Source organism: Notamacropus eugenii, chromosome 1, assembly GCF_028372415.1.
Source record: "Notamacropus eugenii isolate mMacEug1 chromosome 1, mMacEug1.pri_v2, whole genome shotgun sequence".
In the NCBI taxonomy this organism is placed as follows: Eukaryota; Metazoa; Chordata; class Mammalia; order Diprotodontia; family Macropodidae; genus Notamacropus; species Notamacropus eugenii.
The window spans coordinates 505,939,468-505,954,461 of record NC_092872.1 but is presented as its reverse complement, the minus strand read 5'-3'; the positions used below and the strand labels follow the sequence as shown (position 1 = coordinate 505,954,461).

The 14,994-nt window shown below is 38.6% G+C and overlaps 1 protein-coding gene across 2 annotated transcripts in view; it reads left to right on the top strand.

Annotated features, from left to right (window-relative positions):
• The window catches only part of TUBB1 (tubulin beta 1 class VI), a 32,817-nt gene extending 21,015 nt beyond the window's left edge, over window positions 1-11,802 (top strand). The window contains exons 1-4 of one of the 2 annotated variants that reach the window (XM_072633414.1): window positions 4,213-4,549; window positions 6,056-6,164; window positions 7,108-7,218; window positions 7,343-11,802. In XM_072633414.1, the coding sequence (XP_072489515.1) occupies window positions 4,493-4,549; window positions 6,056-6,164; window positions 7,108-7,218; window positions 7,343-8,418 (1,353 nt within the window). In that variant the 5' untranslated portion in view covers window positions 4,213-4,492 and the 3' untranslated portion in view covers window positions 8,419-11,802. Of the gene's footprint in view, window positions 1-4,212; window positions 4,550-6,055; window positions 6,165-7,107; window positions 7,219-7,342 lie in introns of those variants that run through there. The other variant, XM_072633415.1, reaches the window with a different exon arrangement.
• Window positions 11,803-14,994: the final 3,192 nt, after the last annotated feature.

Below are 14,994 nucleotides of genomic sequence, written 5' to 3'. Positions count from 1 at the left end.
AGATATCGGAGTAGTTTGCCATTTCCTTCTCCAGTTCACTTTACAGGTGAGGAAACTGAGGCAAACAGGGTTAAATGACTTGTCCAGGGTAACACAGCTAGTAAGTCTTTGAGGCCATATTTGAACTCAGGAATAGGAGTCTTCCTGATTCCAGGGCTAGTACTTTATCCACTGTGCCACTTAGCTGTCCAAGGAACAGAGAAGGATAAATATCCTTATTTGCAAAATAAAGAAAAGAATAGACCTTACTTAGTCTGCAAACTATAGGCCACAGAAGTGGCTTAATTTTAAATTCCTAACAAAATTGTAGAAGGGACTATAAAATGGATGGTTAGTAAAATCGGAAAACCAAGTCACTAAGAAGATCCAGAATAGTTTCAGGGTAGAGGATTTGAATTCAAATTTGGCCTCAGATATTTACTAGCTGTGTGACCCTAGGCAAGTCATTTAACCCCAATTGCCTCTCAAAAAAAAAAAGATCAAAGAACCAAGATAGTTTCATCAAAAAAGGTCATCTTTTTTTTTTTTGACAGGGCTGCTGGACAGGGGGATGATCAGATTTAATCAATCAGTCATTCAATAAACATTAATCAAGAGCCTACTAAGTGCTAGGGATACAAAAAGAGACAAAAGACAGCGCCTGTCCTACAATCTAATGAAGAACAAACATGCAAAGAAATATGTACAAAGCAAGCTAGATATAGGAGAATTGAGAAATAATGAACTGAGGGAAGGCACTGGAATCAAGAGGAGCTGGGGAAGACTGCCTGTAGAAGTTGAATTTTATTTGGGACTTAAAGGAAACCAGGGAGGTCAATAGTTGGAGCAGGGGAGGAAGAGTGCTCCATATATATATATATATATATATATATATATATATATATATATATATATATATATATATATATGGGAAAGCCAGAAATAATGCTCAGAGCTGAGAAACGGCGTGTATTACTCATGGCACAATCAGAAGGCTAGTGCCACTGAGGTGAAGAGTGAAAGTCAAGAAATAAGACCAGAAAGGTAGAAGGGGGCTAGGTACTGAAGGGCTATGGATACCTAACAGAGCATTTGGTATTTTCTTCTGAGCACAATAGGAAGCTATTGGAGTTTATTGGGGGTGGGGTTGTGTTGATTGGACCTACACTTTAGGAGAATCACTTTAGTGGCTGAATAGAGGGTGGATTGGAGTGAGGAGAAACTTGAGGCAGGCAGACCCTCCAGACTATTGCAATAGTCCACGCATGAAGTGATGAAGGCCTGTAGTGTCAGAGGAGAGAAGGGGCCATATTTGAGAGATGCAGCAAAAGTGAAATTCATAGGTCTTGGCAACAAATTGGACATGAGGTTGGGGGTGAGAGATAGTGGGGAATTCAGGATGACTCCCAGGTTGTGAGCCTGAGGGACTGGGAGGATTGCCATCTAAGGTTAATAGAGAAAGTAGAAAGGGGGAAAGTGTTAGGGGGAAAAATAAACGAGCCTTGTTTTGGACATATTGAGTTTAAGATGTTCATTGGACATCCAGTTGGAGATGTCTGAAAGGCAACTGGAGATGAGAGATTGGAGATCAGCTGAAAGAAGATTTGAGAATCATTAGCCCAGAGATGATGAGATCACCAAGTGAAGCGGTATAGAGGGAGAAGAGAAGAGGGCCCAGGACAGAACCCCGAGGATAGCTCTGGTTAGAGGGCATGATCTCGGTGAGGATCCAGCAAAGGAGACTGAGGAGTGGTCAGACAGGCAGGAGGCAAACCAAGAGAGTGGTGTCCTAAAAACCTAGAGAAAAGAAAGTATCAAGGAGAGTGATGATAGAAATCAAAGACTGAAGAGAGGACAAGGAGGGTGAGGACTGAGAAAAGGTTATTGGATTTGGCAGCTTATTAATCATTAGTAACTTTGAAGAGAGTAGTTGTGGTGAAACAATAAGCCACATTGTAAGGGGTTAACATGAGAATGAGGAGAGAAAGTGGAGGTACCTATTGTAGCCAACCTACCCACCCTACCCCTCATCCCTCCAGTCTTGTTATACCTTACACTTTCTGGAATACTCCAGACTCTGGGCATTTTCACTGCCTGTCCCCCATGCCTAGTATCCCCTCCCTAATCGTCTCTGTTTCCTGGCTTCTGGCTTCCCCGACTTTTAGTCTCAACTCAGATCCCACCTCCCCCAAGAAGGCTTTCTTAATTCCTCTTAATTCCAGTACCTTCCCTCTGTTGTTTCCCTTTCATGCTGTATACAGTTTGTTTGGACATAGTTGTTTGCTTACTGTGTCCCTCATTACATAATGAGCTCCTTGGGGGCTGGGGCTGTATTTTTTCATTGTATTCCCAAGGCTTAGCACAGAACCTAACCCATAGATTTAGGCAGCTAGGTGGTACAGTGGATAGAATGCTGGACCTGGAGTCAGAAAAGCTCGTCTTCCTGAGTTCAAATCCGGCCTCAGATACTTACTAACTGTGTGACCCTGAGTAAGTCCCTTAACCCTGTTTGCCTCAGTTTCCTCATCTGTAAAATGACCTGGAGAAGGAAATGGCAAACCACCCTAGTATCTGCTAAGAAAATCCTAAATGGGGTCATGAAGAGTTGGACTAAGTAACTAAGACATATAGTAGTAATAATGTAAAAACTGTTTCTTGACAACCTGAGAATCAATTTTAACTCTGGCCTCGTGTGCCTCCCCACCCATTGGAAATGATTGGAACTAGGATTCACTGCCTCCATTAAGAACAGATTGAGACATTAATGGAATGTAGAAGGTCCTTCCCTTAAACAGGAGGCTCTCTGCTAGGTACTTTACAAATATTCTCATTTGATCATCACAACAATCCTGAGAGGTAGGGGCTATTATTACCCTCATTTTATAGTTGAGGAACCTGAGGCAAACAGAGGTTGTAACTTACTCAGGGTCACACAGCTGTGAAGTGACTGAGGCTGAACTTGAACTCAGGTCATGCTGACTCTAGGCTCAGTGCTCTATCCACTGTGCCACCTCTAGGATACAGAAATGAATATTAATATTAGTGTAATATATAAAATATTACAAATATAAAAATAAAAGATAGCTTTTTTTTTTAAAAAAAGCTTACAATGTGGCAGTAGAAATGAGATATGGGCACAAATAGCTATAAAAAGAGACACAGTGTGGTCAGTATCAGAAGAAACATGTAAATAATGTGTAGTATGAGTTTATAGGAAGGAGTCATTACTTCTGGCTGGGGGGGATCAGAGAAAGCTTCATAGAGGGCTAGACCTTGAAGGCTTGATAAGGTTTTGAGATAGAGAATGGGGAGAAAGGATCATTCCAGGACTAGGGAACAAAAGACATCTGCAGTTTGTTACAAAAGCTGTAAAGTCTGTTCATGAATACATTCAACTTGTTTATAGTTAATGAAGAAATGGAAATGCTGGTAGTGATTCTATTGCATCACTGAATTTGCCCATCATGTCACATATGAAGAAGCAATCCGGAAGGTCACTTTCCCATAGTCCTAAGTAGCACAGCTGGGCTTTGCACTCAGGTTCTTTGACTTCAAACCCTGTACTCTTTCCACTGACTCTGAACACTGGGAAATCTTAGGCAATATCTTCTTGTTCACTCATCTTTTATCCTTTAGCATCATAGCACACGTGAATTATGGTTTTCCCTAGAATTTGAGTTATCCCACTTTCAAAAACATTTCCTTACCCCAACCTAAGCCTCTTTTGCCTTCCCTCCACAATTTCCTTAATCTACTTTTCTGACTACAGAAAGCAGCCCAGGTTCCATCTTCACTAATGGCAATAAAACAAAACATGAGAAACTCCAATAAAAATTGCACTTCAGCAAGGAACTGAAACTTATTTATAATCGATCTGACCTTTTGTCAATTTATTTAGTAGAGACAGCAGATAGAGTGACAGAGGTTAGATTGGACAGAAGTTTTTTTTTTTTGATTAAAATCACTTATCCAAAAAAAATAGGGAAAAATACTTCGTCCTAACCCACCCCACCCTTTCAAAACTGGTTTCTATCCAGATTCAATGGTAAGATAAATGAAATCTGAAGATAAATCTTGTTCATCTAAGATAATATCATACCATCCTTCAAATTATAGTCTGGGAGATAAAACCCAACACCAATGCTTCAAGACAACCATGGCCTCTCCACTGCCACTGCACCAGTATTTACCCAAGCAATGGTATACATCTAAGCATTTTGCTTTAGACTGGGAAATGACTGGACAATATTGAGTGTAACAGTAAGTAGCCAAAAAGGAAAAAATAACCCCTTCTCAAAGAAAGATAGGCAGAAAAGGAGGGGGGTTGAGGGGGATTTGGAACTGGTCACGCCCTTGGTGCTCATTTTTGAAGGACAGTTTGGTCATTCTGAAACACTCATTGGAAATGACTGTTGTTGCTTTTAACTGATGAGTTTGGGAAGAGTGGTTCTCCTGGAATTTGTGGATTTCATTAGAATCTCATAACTTTGGTACAAGGCAAAAAAACCCAAACATGCGTGAAATTGTACATATTCAGATTGGCCAGTGTGGGAATCAGATTGGATCCAAGGTAAGCTGAATTTGATTACTAATACTGTGTTTCCATGATTGATGAATAGTATCCAAAGATCATGAGTCTAGCACTAGTGCATAATATTTATTGATTGGGCCAGTTAGGAATATATCTAGTATTTGAAACAAAGGTAAAAATGACAATTAGGTTAATATAATTTGTGACTAAATTTGTATAATATGCACATACATGACAATACAATTTATATAAAACTTTATATTATACTTATATGATATATAAATATATATTACCTTTATTATATACTGTTATATTGTTACATTATATTATGTCATCTATATGTAATTCTTATATAATCACACAGGCTATTACATATAGCATGGCATTTTTCATCACATTTGAAGAAAACTAACGTATTTCAAAACGAATTTTTGAAAGTTGGTGTAGGAAAGTATGTCAATTGGAAATACAAATTTTGCTGAACAATACCTAAATTATTGTTTTATTATAGTAGATTTTGGAAGGCAATTTTCACTCATTTTTCTTCAAATAAATTTCACCAAAATTTCTCCTATTTAGTTTACTAATATTCAGCGATAAAAAACAGGCTCAAGGTGTCAAATGTTAAAATTTTAAGATGACTGATTCTAATGAGTACCAGCTGATGATTTATTTAATTTTTTTTACTTAAGTGATTTAAGCATGGCATGTTTTAACATTTGCCTTTTATTTCTGTGACTTTTTGAGGCAGGTGCACTTTAAAAATGGAACAAAAAATATTCCTGCTAATAAAAGTCAGAATTATAGGGCAGAGTCAAAGGGCATTTAAAACTAAAATATAGACACAAGAGGGTGGGGCTGCCTTAACCTCACAGTTCTGAGGTTCAAAGATAAGAGGATAGAGGACCACAAATGAATGGAAGTGCTAGATATGGCCTTGTTTCTTTTTCTAGAGCAGCAATGTGGTCTAGTGGTCAGTGCATTAAAGAATGGGTATTATTTTGAGTCTATAAAAAAGGTAAATGCATGTTTATTTTGTGGTACTTATACAATTCATACTCCTTTTTAACCCTCTCCAAGGATCAGTACTACAACTTGTCTCAGAACAAATACAACTTTATCATTAGAATTATTGCTATTTTGGAAGGAACACTAGATTTGGAATCAGAAAATCTGAATTTTGTTCTACCACTTAGTACCTATGTGACCTTGAGTAAATGATTCAACCTCCTTGGGCTTTAGTTTCTTCACCTACTAAGAAAAGGGGGGGGGGGCATTGGGCTAGATGATCTTTAAAGTCCCTTTGAACCTTAATACTCTATAAGATAAGAGAGAAAGTGTTTCAAAATGTAAAGATCAGGAAAGAAGGATATTTCAGGACAGGGGAAAGCCTATGCAAAGGTACAGAGGATGGAGATGGAATGTCGTGTGCTGGGAAATGCAAGTAGGCCAACTGGATGAACCTGGAGTGAATGGGGTCAGGATCGGGGTATGATGTGAAATAGTTTGGAGTCATGAGTCCATCTATCCTCTTTCTTCTTTCAGTTCTGGGAAGTGATTGGGGATGAGCATGGGATTGATGCCACTGGGAGCTACCATGGAGACTCAGCTCTGCAGCTTGAGAGAATCAATGTTTACTACAATGAAGCCTATGGTATATTACTAGCATGCATTTCCACTAAATTCCATTCAAGAGTCAGGCAAAGACAGTCAAAGGGAAAAGCAAATGCCCTGTAGATGTAAAAACACAGAAGATGCCTAAGTGACAAGTCAATCAATTGACAAGCACTTACCAAGGCAGGCAGGCAGATTTCCAAAACAATCAACAAAACAAACCCCAAACCCAAAGACTGAGAAAGAGGCATCTGAAGCTACTTTACATACAGCAGGCACTTAATAAGTGTCTATTGAATTGGGTACAAAGTCCAAAAGTATGCTTAGAGTATTTGAGCATAGTCACTTTGTTATGAATTGGTTAAATTAAAAAGTCTTCCATAGAGAGGGAATCATATCCCCTGAACTGCAAATGCTAGAGAATAGAAGAAGAAATCATTAGAAGATGATAATTTTTGGTAGAGAGGCAGTGTGGTATGTAAAATAGACTACTGGATTTGGAGTCCAAAGGTCTTTACTTGAATTAAAAGGGTACTTCTGAAGCTTTCTTTACTAGCTATAGGGTCATGGGCCAGTCTTCTCTGATTTTTAAGCAACTAAGATGAGACTTATTAAGTTATATAGTCTGGTTGGGACCTGCCTTAATGAGGGAGTTCCCACACTGATGAAATGACATAATTTTAGAGATGTTAAGCAATTTTGTAAAATAGGAAAGATTATGAAGGATGACTCTGAAGTCTCTTCCTATTTTCTTCCAGAGTCCTTTGATCCCAGCAGTCTGCCCCAGTAGACTATAAACTCCTTGAGGGCTTTTTTTGTTGTTTTGTCCCTCCCCTCTTCCCCCATATCCTCAGCGTTTAGCATCATTCATGGCACAAAGTAGGGGCTTAATAAATGTTTGTTGATTATCTACATAAACATCCAATGGATCTATGTTAGCAACAACAGTAACCTTTAGCAATGTTTTTCTAATTCCACACCAGCTAAGAAGTATGTTCCTCGAGCTGTCTTAGTGGATCTGGAACCTGGTACCATGGATAGCATCCGGTCTAGCAGATTAGGAACCCTCTTTCAACCAGACAGTTTTGTTCACGGTAGGTGTCGCCAAAAAAATGCAAACGTCCCACAAATGTATAATAATACCGCTATTTTCTCTCCACTTGACTTTTCTTATTCCTATCCTGGGTGTAGTAACCCTGAAGACTTCTCTTGCCACAGGAAATTCGGGAGCTGGCAACAACTGGGCCAAGGGCCATTATACGGAGGGAGCTGAACTGATTGAAAACGTGATGGACGTGGTCAGGAATGAGAGTGAGAGCTGTGACTGCCTCCAGGGTTTCCAGATAGTCCACTCACTGGGGGGAGGGACTGGATCCGGTATGGGTACTCTCCTTATGAATAAGATCAGAGAAGAATATCCAGACCGGATTATGAATTCCTTTAGCATCATGCCTTCCCCTAAAGTGTCTGACACAGTTGTAGAGCCATACAATGCAGTACTTTCCATCCACCAGCTCATTGAGAACACCGATGCATGCTTCTGTATCGATAATGAAGCCCTCTATGATATATGCTTCAGAACCTTAAAGTTGACCACTCCCACCTATGGTGATCTCAACCACTTGGTGTCCTTGACAATGAGTGGGATCACCACCTCTCTCCGTTTTCCTGGTCAACTCAATGCTGACCTGAGAAAACTGGCGGTGAACATGGTTCCCTTCCCCCGGCTCCACTTCTTTATGCCTGGCTTTGCCCCATTGACAGCCCGTGGCAGTCAGCAGTACAGAGCTCTCTCAGTCTCTGAGCTCACCCAGCAGATGTTTGATGCCCGCAACATGATGGCTGCCTGTGATCCTCGCCATGGCCGTTACTTAACCGTAGCCTGTATTTTTCGAGGCAAGATGTCCACCAAAGAAGTGGATGAGCAGCTGCTCATGATACAGACCAGAAATAGTGGGTATTTTGTGGACTGGATTCCCAACAATGTGAAAGTCGCTGTGTGTGACATCCCACCACGGGGGCTGAACATGGCTGCCACCTTTATAGGGAATAACACTGCGATTCAAGAGCTGTTTATCAGGGTTTCCGAGCAGTTCTCAGCTATGTTCAAAAGGAAGGCCTTTGTCCACTGGTACACTGGGGAAGGGATGGACATAACTGAATTTGGAGAAGCAGAGGGTAACATCCATGACTTGGTATCAGAGTATCAGCAATACCAAGATGCTAGAGAAATCTTGGAGAAGCATGAGGAGGCAGAGGAAGCTGAGGCAAAACCAGAAGAAAAAGAACAGTAAACAGTGGAATAAGAGGAAAAAAATAATGCTTAAATGTGAAGTAACCACTTTATCAAAGATATAATCAAGAATTTTGCTTAGCATAGTTTTTGGTGTTTTTTTTAAACCCTTTTGACTTTATGTTCCAAATGCAGTGAAGAATGGATATCAATTATTTTTTTCTTTGATGGAGGTTTGGCGTGGGGTGGGGCATGAAGATAGGAAACAAACAGATTAAAATATTGAATTCCTACCACTAGCACTTAGGAGCTTATAGTTCAACTGTAAACTGCATGTCAATCTGTTTAATATGGTAAATTTGTTGATAAACATTATAATCCTTCTTTTAATATTTACCAAATCCCTGCTACATATAAAGAGCTGTGTTAGGCAGCAAGGTGGGGGGAGGCTACCTCTCTGGTCTGACAGGAAGTCATGGAAATTTGAATCCCCAAAATTATATATATATATAATCAGATATAAATTCTGATCTACAGGGGGTGTTTTGGGATTCTTGCTGAACACCTCTGAAATAGTCTACTTTGAACCTCCAGCTAATCCAACTTTATCTTTTACCTTTCTGATGGTTACCTGAAACCTCAAAGGAAATAAGACAGTCTAATTATTATGTTTCATTATAATTAAGTAAATATATATTCAACATGCATTTAAATGGACACTATTAATAGTCTAATTTTCAAAAATCATTGTGTGCTGGCTAGAAAAAAATTGAAAAAACAAGATTACCTCTAAAGCACAGGTAGCCCCCCACAAGGCATTTAAATAGCCTTAGGTTACTAGTTTTTTAATTTTTAAATATTTATTTTGGTCATTATAGATTAGATCCATAAGAATATTTTGTGTTTTTTAAAATTCTTGATCTGCTTTTAGTTATATTCAAAAAATGTTTTGCAATCAGTTTGACTTTAGAAAAAGGAAATGAATCTACAGATACCCACAGATGTAGCAACTACTGATATTTAGGAATTAAGCAATTGTCTACTATAATATGCTTCTTAGGAACTGAAAACATAGTCTCTCATTAGGGAACATTTATATTTAGTTGCAGAGGTTGCCACAAGTGACAGTATTCTGACATACTCCTAAAACTATAATACAATTTAAACTGTTCCTATTTTAATAGGACTAAATCCACTAGAGCAAAATCAGATAATTTATAACCTCTTAATTACATTTTACCTGTCTCTACTAAAGATAACTACAACTGCCACCCCTTTTCTATACTATAAAGAATATAAGTTTTTCAACATTATCACCTATGTTATTTGATCCATGGACAGCTGATTAAAAAAAAAAAAGACTCTCTAATCTTCCTTACACTGAAAATGCATTTTTAAGCAATGGAGTTTCCATTCCTCTTATTTACTTTTATAATTGGCTAGAAGAAATATAGGAACAGCAAAAAGTGGAAGGGTGAGGGAGTGGTGCAATCTGATGAGAAGATCCCTTTTTTTAATGAGGCACCATAGTAACACTAAGGCAAAGGAAGTCATGAAAAAGTTTGCCAAACAAATAAGATTGACCATCTGCATTACTCATACTTTCAATATTTACAAATATCAAATCTAGTGACTTTAAACCTTTTCTACTTGGAGAGGAAACATTATAGACCCAATGTAAATTAAAGGATTTACTGTACAGAGTACAATTAGGCATTAAGGGACAAACCCCCTACACTCCAAATCTCACTATCCCAGAGTGAATATCAAGCGTATACAAGTAACTAGTGTAAAATAGACTATTAAAAATGTCTAAGAGATGTGCAAAGTCCTCAGGGAGTTCAGGGAAGAAAAAGGTGACATGTTTTGTCAAGGGCCAGGAAAAGCTTTATGGAGAAAGTAGAATTTGATCTGGACATTGAAGAATAAGTAGGATTTCAACAGGTAGATACTAAGATGAGAGGAAAGGCAAGGCATAGGCACAGGGAACCACAAAAACAGAGACCCCAAAAGACCCCTCAGAATATGTTCAAATTGTTAAGTTTGGTTGGATCATAACTGATGAAGTAAAGTACTGAGATAAGGATGGAAAGAGCAGTTGAAGCTACATTTTAAGGCACTCTGAATAGCAGGTTAAGGAGTTCATCGATGTGGTATATAATGGGAGCTGCTGAGGCTCTTTAGCCTTGGAAGAGTGATGGGATCAGAGGGTGTTCAATAAGGAATAATATGGCAACAACAGCTAGATGGAGCTAGGTGAAAGAGCCTAGAGGCAGTAAGCCTCTAGGTTAGGAAATTATATCATAGTCCAAATAAGAGGTAAAAGGGGTGCAGTGGGCACAAATGAGGCTGTTATTCCAGACTGAAAGGATAAAAATGGGCAAACTGGAATGAAAAGCAATGATTTAACATTTACTGTGTGCCAAGCACTGTGCAATATGCTGGGAATACAACTACCGTACAGGAGTGAGGCAGTCCCTGCTTTCACAGAGCTTATTTACAATAAAGGAAGACAAAATTTTCAGGCAAGATTTGTTCAGGGAAGGGTACTTTGGCCTGGGAATTCAGAGAGATGTTGAATGAAGCCACAAGGGAGTCCATTAACATACCCTTTCCACAAGCAATGATATTTATTTAATTATGGTTCCTACAACTTGCCATGGGTGGCAAGATGATTGGAGTGAACATCTGGGTGGGATGTGAGTATGGTAAGGTTGGTGTGGGATTGGATACACATGGTAGACTATGTGAGTTTGCTCTTGTTCATCCATCAGGATGTATGAGCTGTAGGGTAGGAGTTACAAAGTTCAGTGGATTAAGTACCCTTGAAAAGGTCAGAGGGTGTTCCAGTTGGCAGGATACAAGAAGATGGCATGTGTGGAAGACTGGATTAGATATAAAGCATGAATTCTGTAGAATTAATAGTAATTACAATGGATTAGATGGGAAAGGGGTTAAAGATGACTAAGCATGGATGACTGAGAAAATAGTGTTATTAACAGCAACAGGAATGTCAAGAGAAAACAATGGCTGAATTTAGTGAGAACCTGTTAACATGTAGCTGTTAGGATGGGCTAATTCTTCAGACTCTAAAGATAAGCTTACATTTATCGAAAAATTATACACATGCTTGAGAATTTTTATGAAGAAGCAAGTAGGTACATGTTAGTAGAATGTTGCATTTCAAGCCTGGAGAGATCTGGCTTCAAATGCCCTTCTAGACTTTAACAGCTATGTGACTTCACCGGTAAAGAAAATACCTATGGTACCTGTAAGTTGTTGTATCAACTAATGAAGTATGTATAATTATTTGAAACTTTAAAATGCTATACAAAGTCAGTTATTATCAACATATAGCTATATGAATATATTAAATATTTCTGTTGACTTACAGTTCTTACATTTATGTCTGTGAACAAGAATAAAAGTCAAAGGAGATAAAAAATTTAAATGATTTAAGTTCATTTTTTCTTTGAATTACATACAACTAATTTTTTTTTAAAACCCTTTCGTTCAAACTGATTCTTGGTTTACTTGAAAATACTCCACAATAAATCACTTTCCTAGTTTATTCTATAGCAACAGATTAAAAAAGAAAAATTTTGAACTGAATATTTTTCTTCTTAGTTTGGAAAATTGTTCCTTCTACAATATTTCTAAGATGCTCTAACAGTCCATGACATAGGATTGCAGAATTTGAGCTAAAAAGAAACTTGGAGATCATCTAATTCAATGCTTTATTTTACAGAGGAAGAAATATACTCAGAAAGACTGGAAATCTGCCTTAGTTCGCTCAGCTAGTACATGGCAAAACCAGTACTGGAATTTCTAATACCAACCCCAAAAGATAAACATCATGTTAATCTAAAAAAACTTCAGCAGTTTTTGTTTTGTTTTGTTTTTTGCTTCTAGATCAGGGGTTCTTTTTTATTCCTCTTGATTTTTTTTTTTTTAGGGCAATCAGGGTTAAGTGACAAGCCCAGGGTCACACAGCTAGTGCCTGACGCTGGATTTGAAATCTGGCCCTTTTGACTCCAGGGCTAGTGTTCTACCCACCTAGTTGCCCTAGACTAAGCGTTCTCAACCTTTTTTGTTTCATGGATCTGTGTAGCAGTCTGATGAAACTTATGGACACCTCAGAATACCTTTTTTAAATGCATAAAACAAAATACATAGGATTACCATGGAAACCAATTACACTGAAATAGTTATAAAATATTTTTAAAATTCAAAGCTTGTGCTTTGAACAAAATTAATGCAGCTAAAGTAAGGGAAGCTATCAAACAAGAAAAAAATCTATATTAAATTTCTCAAACAAAGGTTGGCATCCAAGATATAGAGGGAAACATCTAGCTAGCTTGCTCATATATATGTGACTATACCAAAAGCAATTCCCCAATAGATAAGTGGTCAAAAGATATGAATAAACAGCTCTCAAAGGAAGAATTACAAACTATTAACAAGAACAAACTATAGTACATGAATGTAATGGAATATTATCATACTGTAAGAAATGAGAAGTATCAAGAATACAGGGAAATAGAGAAAAATTTACATGGACTGATGTACCATGAAGCAAGTAGAGCCATGGAAACAAATATAGCATATATACCAAAAATGCAAATTAAAAAAACAATGACCATAAAACAAGTAAATTCTGAATTACAAAGTATGACCCCAAAAAAGAGATATGAGAAAATAACTCCCCTTTACAGAGGTGGGAGGTGCATGGGTATGGAATGTTGCACATATTTTCAGATTTTTTTGGTACACTGATTTATTTTGTCCTTCTCTTTCTCTTTTTTTTCCTTTAAAAATATAATTTGTTATATGATGGTTACCAGGCAAAGGGAGGGATATGGGGAGAAATTTAGTTGATATAAAAATAAAGGCTGTCAATCAAAATTTGTTGGGGTTTTTTTTAAGTTCACAGCCGTTGACTAAGAACTGCTGCTCTATATCAACTCTGACCTGAAAGGCCTTCACAACATAGCTCCAGCCTAATTATACATTACTCCCCCTCTGGCACTCTCCAGGTCAGCCACATTGGCTTACTGCCATCCCACTTACACAATATTCCATCTGTTGATTTTGTGCCTGTGCACTGGTTGGTCACAAGCCTTGGATTCACCTCCTTCCTGCTCACCTCCACCTCTTAGAGCCCCCAGCTTCTGGCTCAGGTGAGAGGCCAACTTCTACATGTGGCCTTTTCCAATCCCAAGTACTAGGGCTTCCCTGGCCCAATACTCTTTTTTCTTTGTGTCTATTTACATGTAAATCTTAGCACTAGACTCCCACTCCCCCCCCCCCCCCCCCCCCCCCCCCCCACCAAAGAAAACCAAAACAAGATGGAATTTAAGTTCCTTGAGGGCAGGGTTGTTTTTATTTGTATTTGAAGTTCCAGGTGCTGCTTGGCATCCCTTGGCTCTTCATAAACACTTGTGGACTGATACAACAACACACTTGGGATCTTAACCAAAAGACTCTTTTGACAGCACTCCTAAGGATTTAGCCCAAAAAACATTTATTAAGCACTTAACAGATGCCAGACAATGGGAATATAAAAGACAAAGTGAGATGGTTCCTTCTTCGAGAAGCCTATTGCAGCTTGCTGATTTATGGATAGATCCCCTAGGCTTGGAGTCTGCAAGATTTGAGTTCAAATTCAGTTTCAGATACTTCATAGCTGTATAGCCCTCTGTTTGTCCCAGTTTCCCCATCTGTAAAATGTAGACAATAATAGCACCTACCTCCTAGGATTGTGAGGATCAAAGGAGATATTTGTAAAGCACTTAAAACAGTGCCTGGTGTTATTATTCTTTTTAGGAAAAACATGAACATATATACATAAACAGAAAATACAGTCATTTCTTGGGGAGGAAATACGTCTAATGGGATGAGGCTGACATGGATTACATCTTTTTCTAAAAAAGTTTCAAGATATGCCATCCTCCTCTTTAGGAAGTAGCACAATAAATTAGAAAAAACAACAGGCAAGAAGTCCAGAGACATGGGCTTCTACTACCTGCTCTGTCACTAATGTGCAGTATGACTTTGGGACGGTCAATCAAACTTCAATGGCCTCATTTATAAAAGGAGATCAGAATAAATGAATAGATGGAGCAGAGAGTAAACAAGCCACAATTTTTGAGGCAAGTTCTCTGTACGTAGATAACCAAAGAAGAGTATTTGGGCCTTGCCCTGCCAAACTCACATGTGAGGTACTGAGAGGACCCTTTGCTTTAAATAACAGGAAGCTGTAGGCAGCCTCCCATTTCCAGTGTTTGCCATCCCCCTCCTTACCCCACAAGTAAGCTCTACTTACTTGTAAGTAGGGCTTGGGGTTGAAGTTCCTCCAGAGTCACAATTCTGGTACTGAAAGCATAGACTCGGTCTTTTTCTGTTGAGAACCACATCCGCTAGAAGAAAAAGGAAAGGAGCCACGGAGTGGGGAGGAGAGCAGGGGAGAACTGAGAGCAGCATTCCAGATGTTTGGTGGGAGAAGCTAAATACTCAAATTACTGTGAACTGTCAGATTTTAAGTGGGGAAGGAAACCTCAATATGCTGGGGATTCCTGATTGGATTTCCCCAAGTTTCCTGGATAGGGGCTATGAGCAAAGATGTAAGAAAATCCCT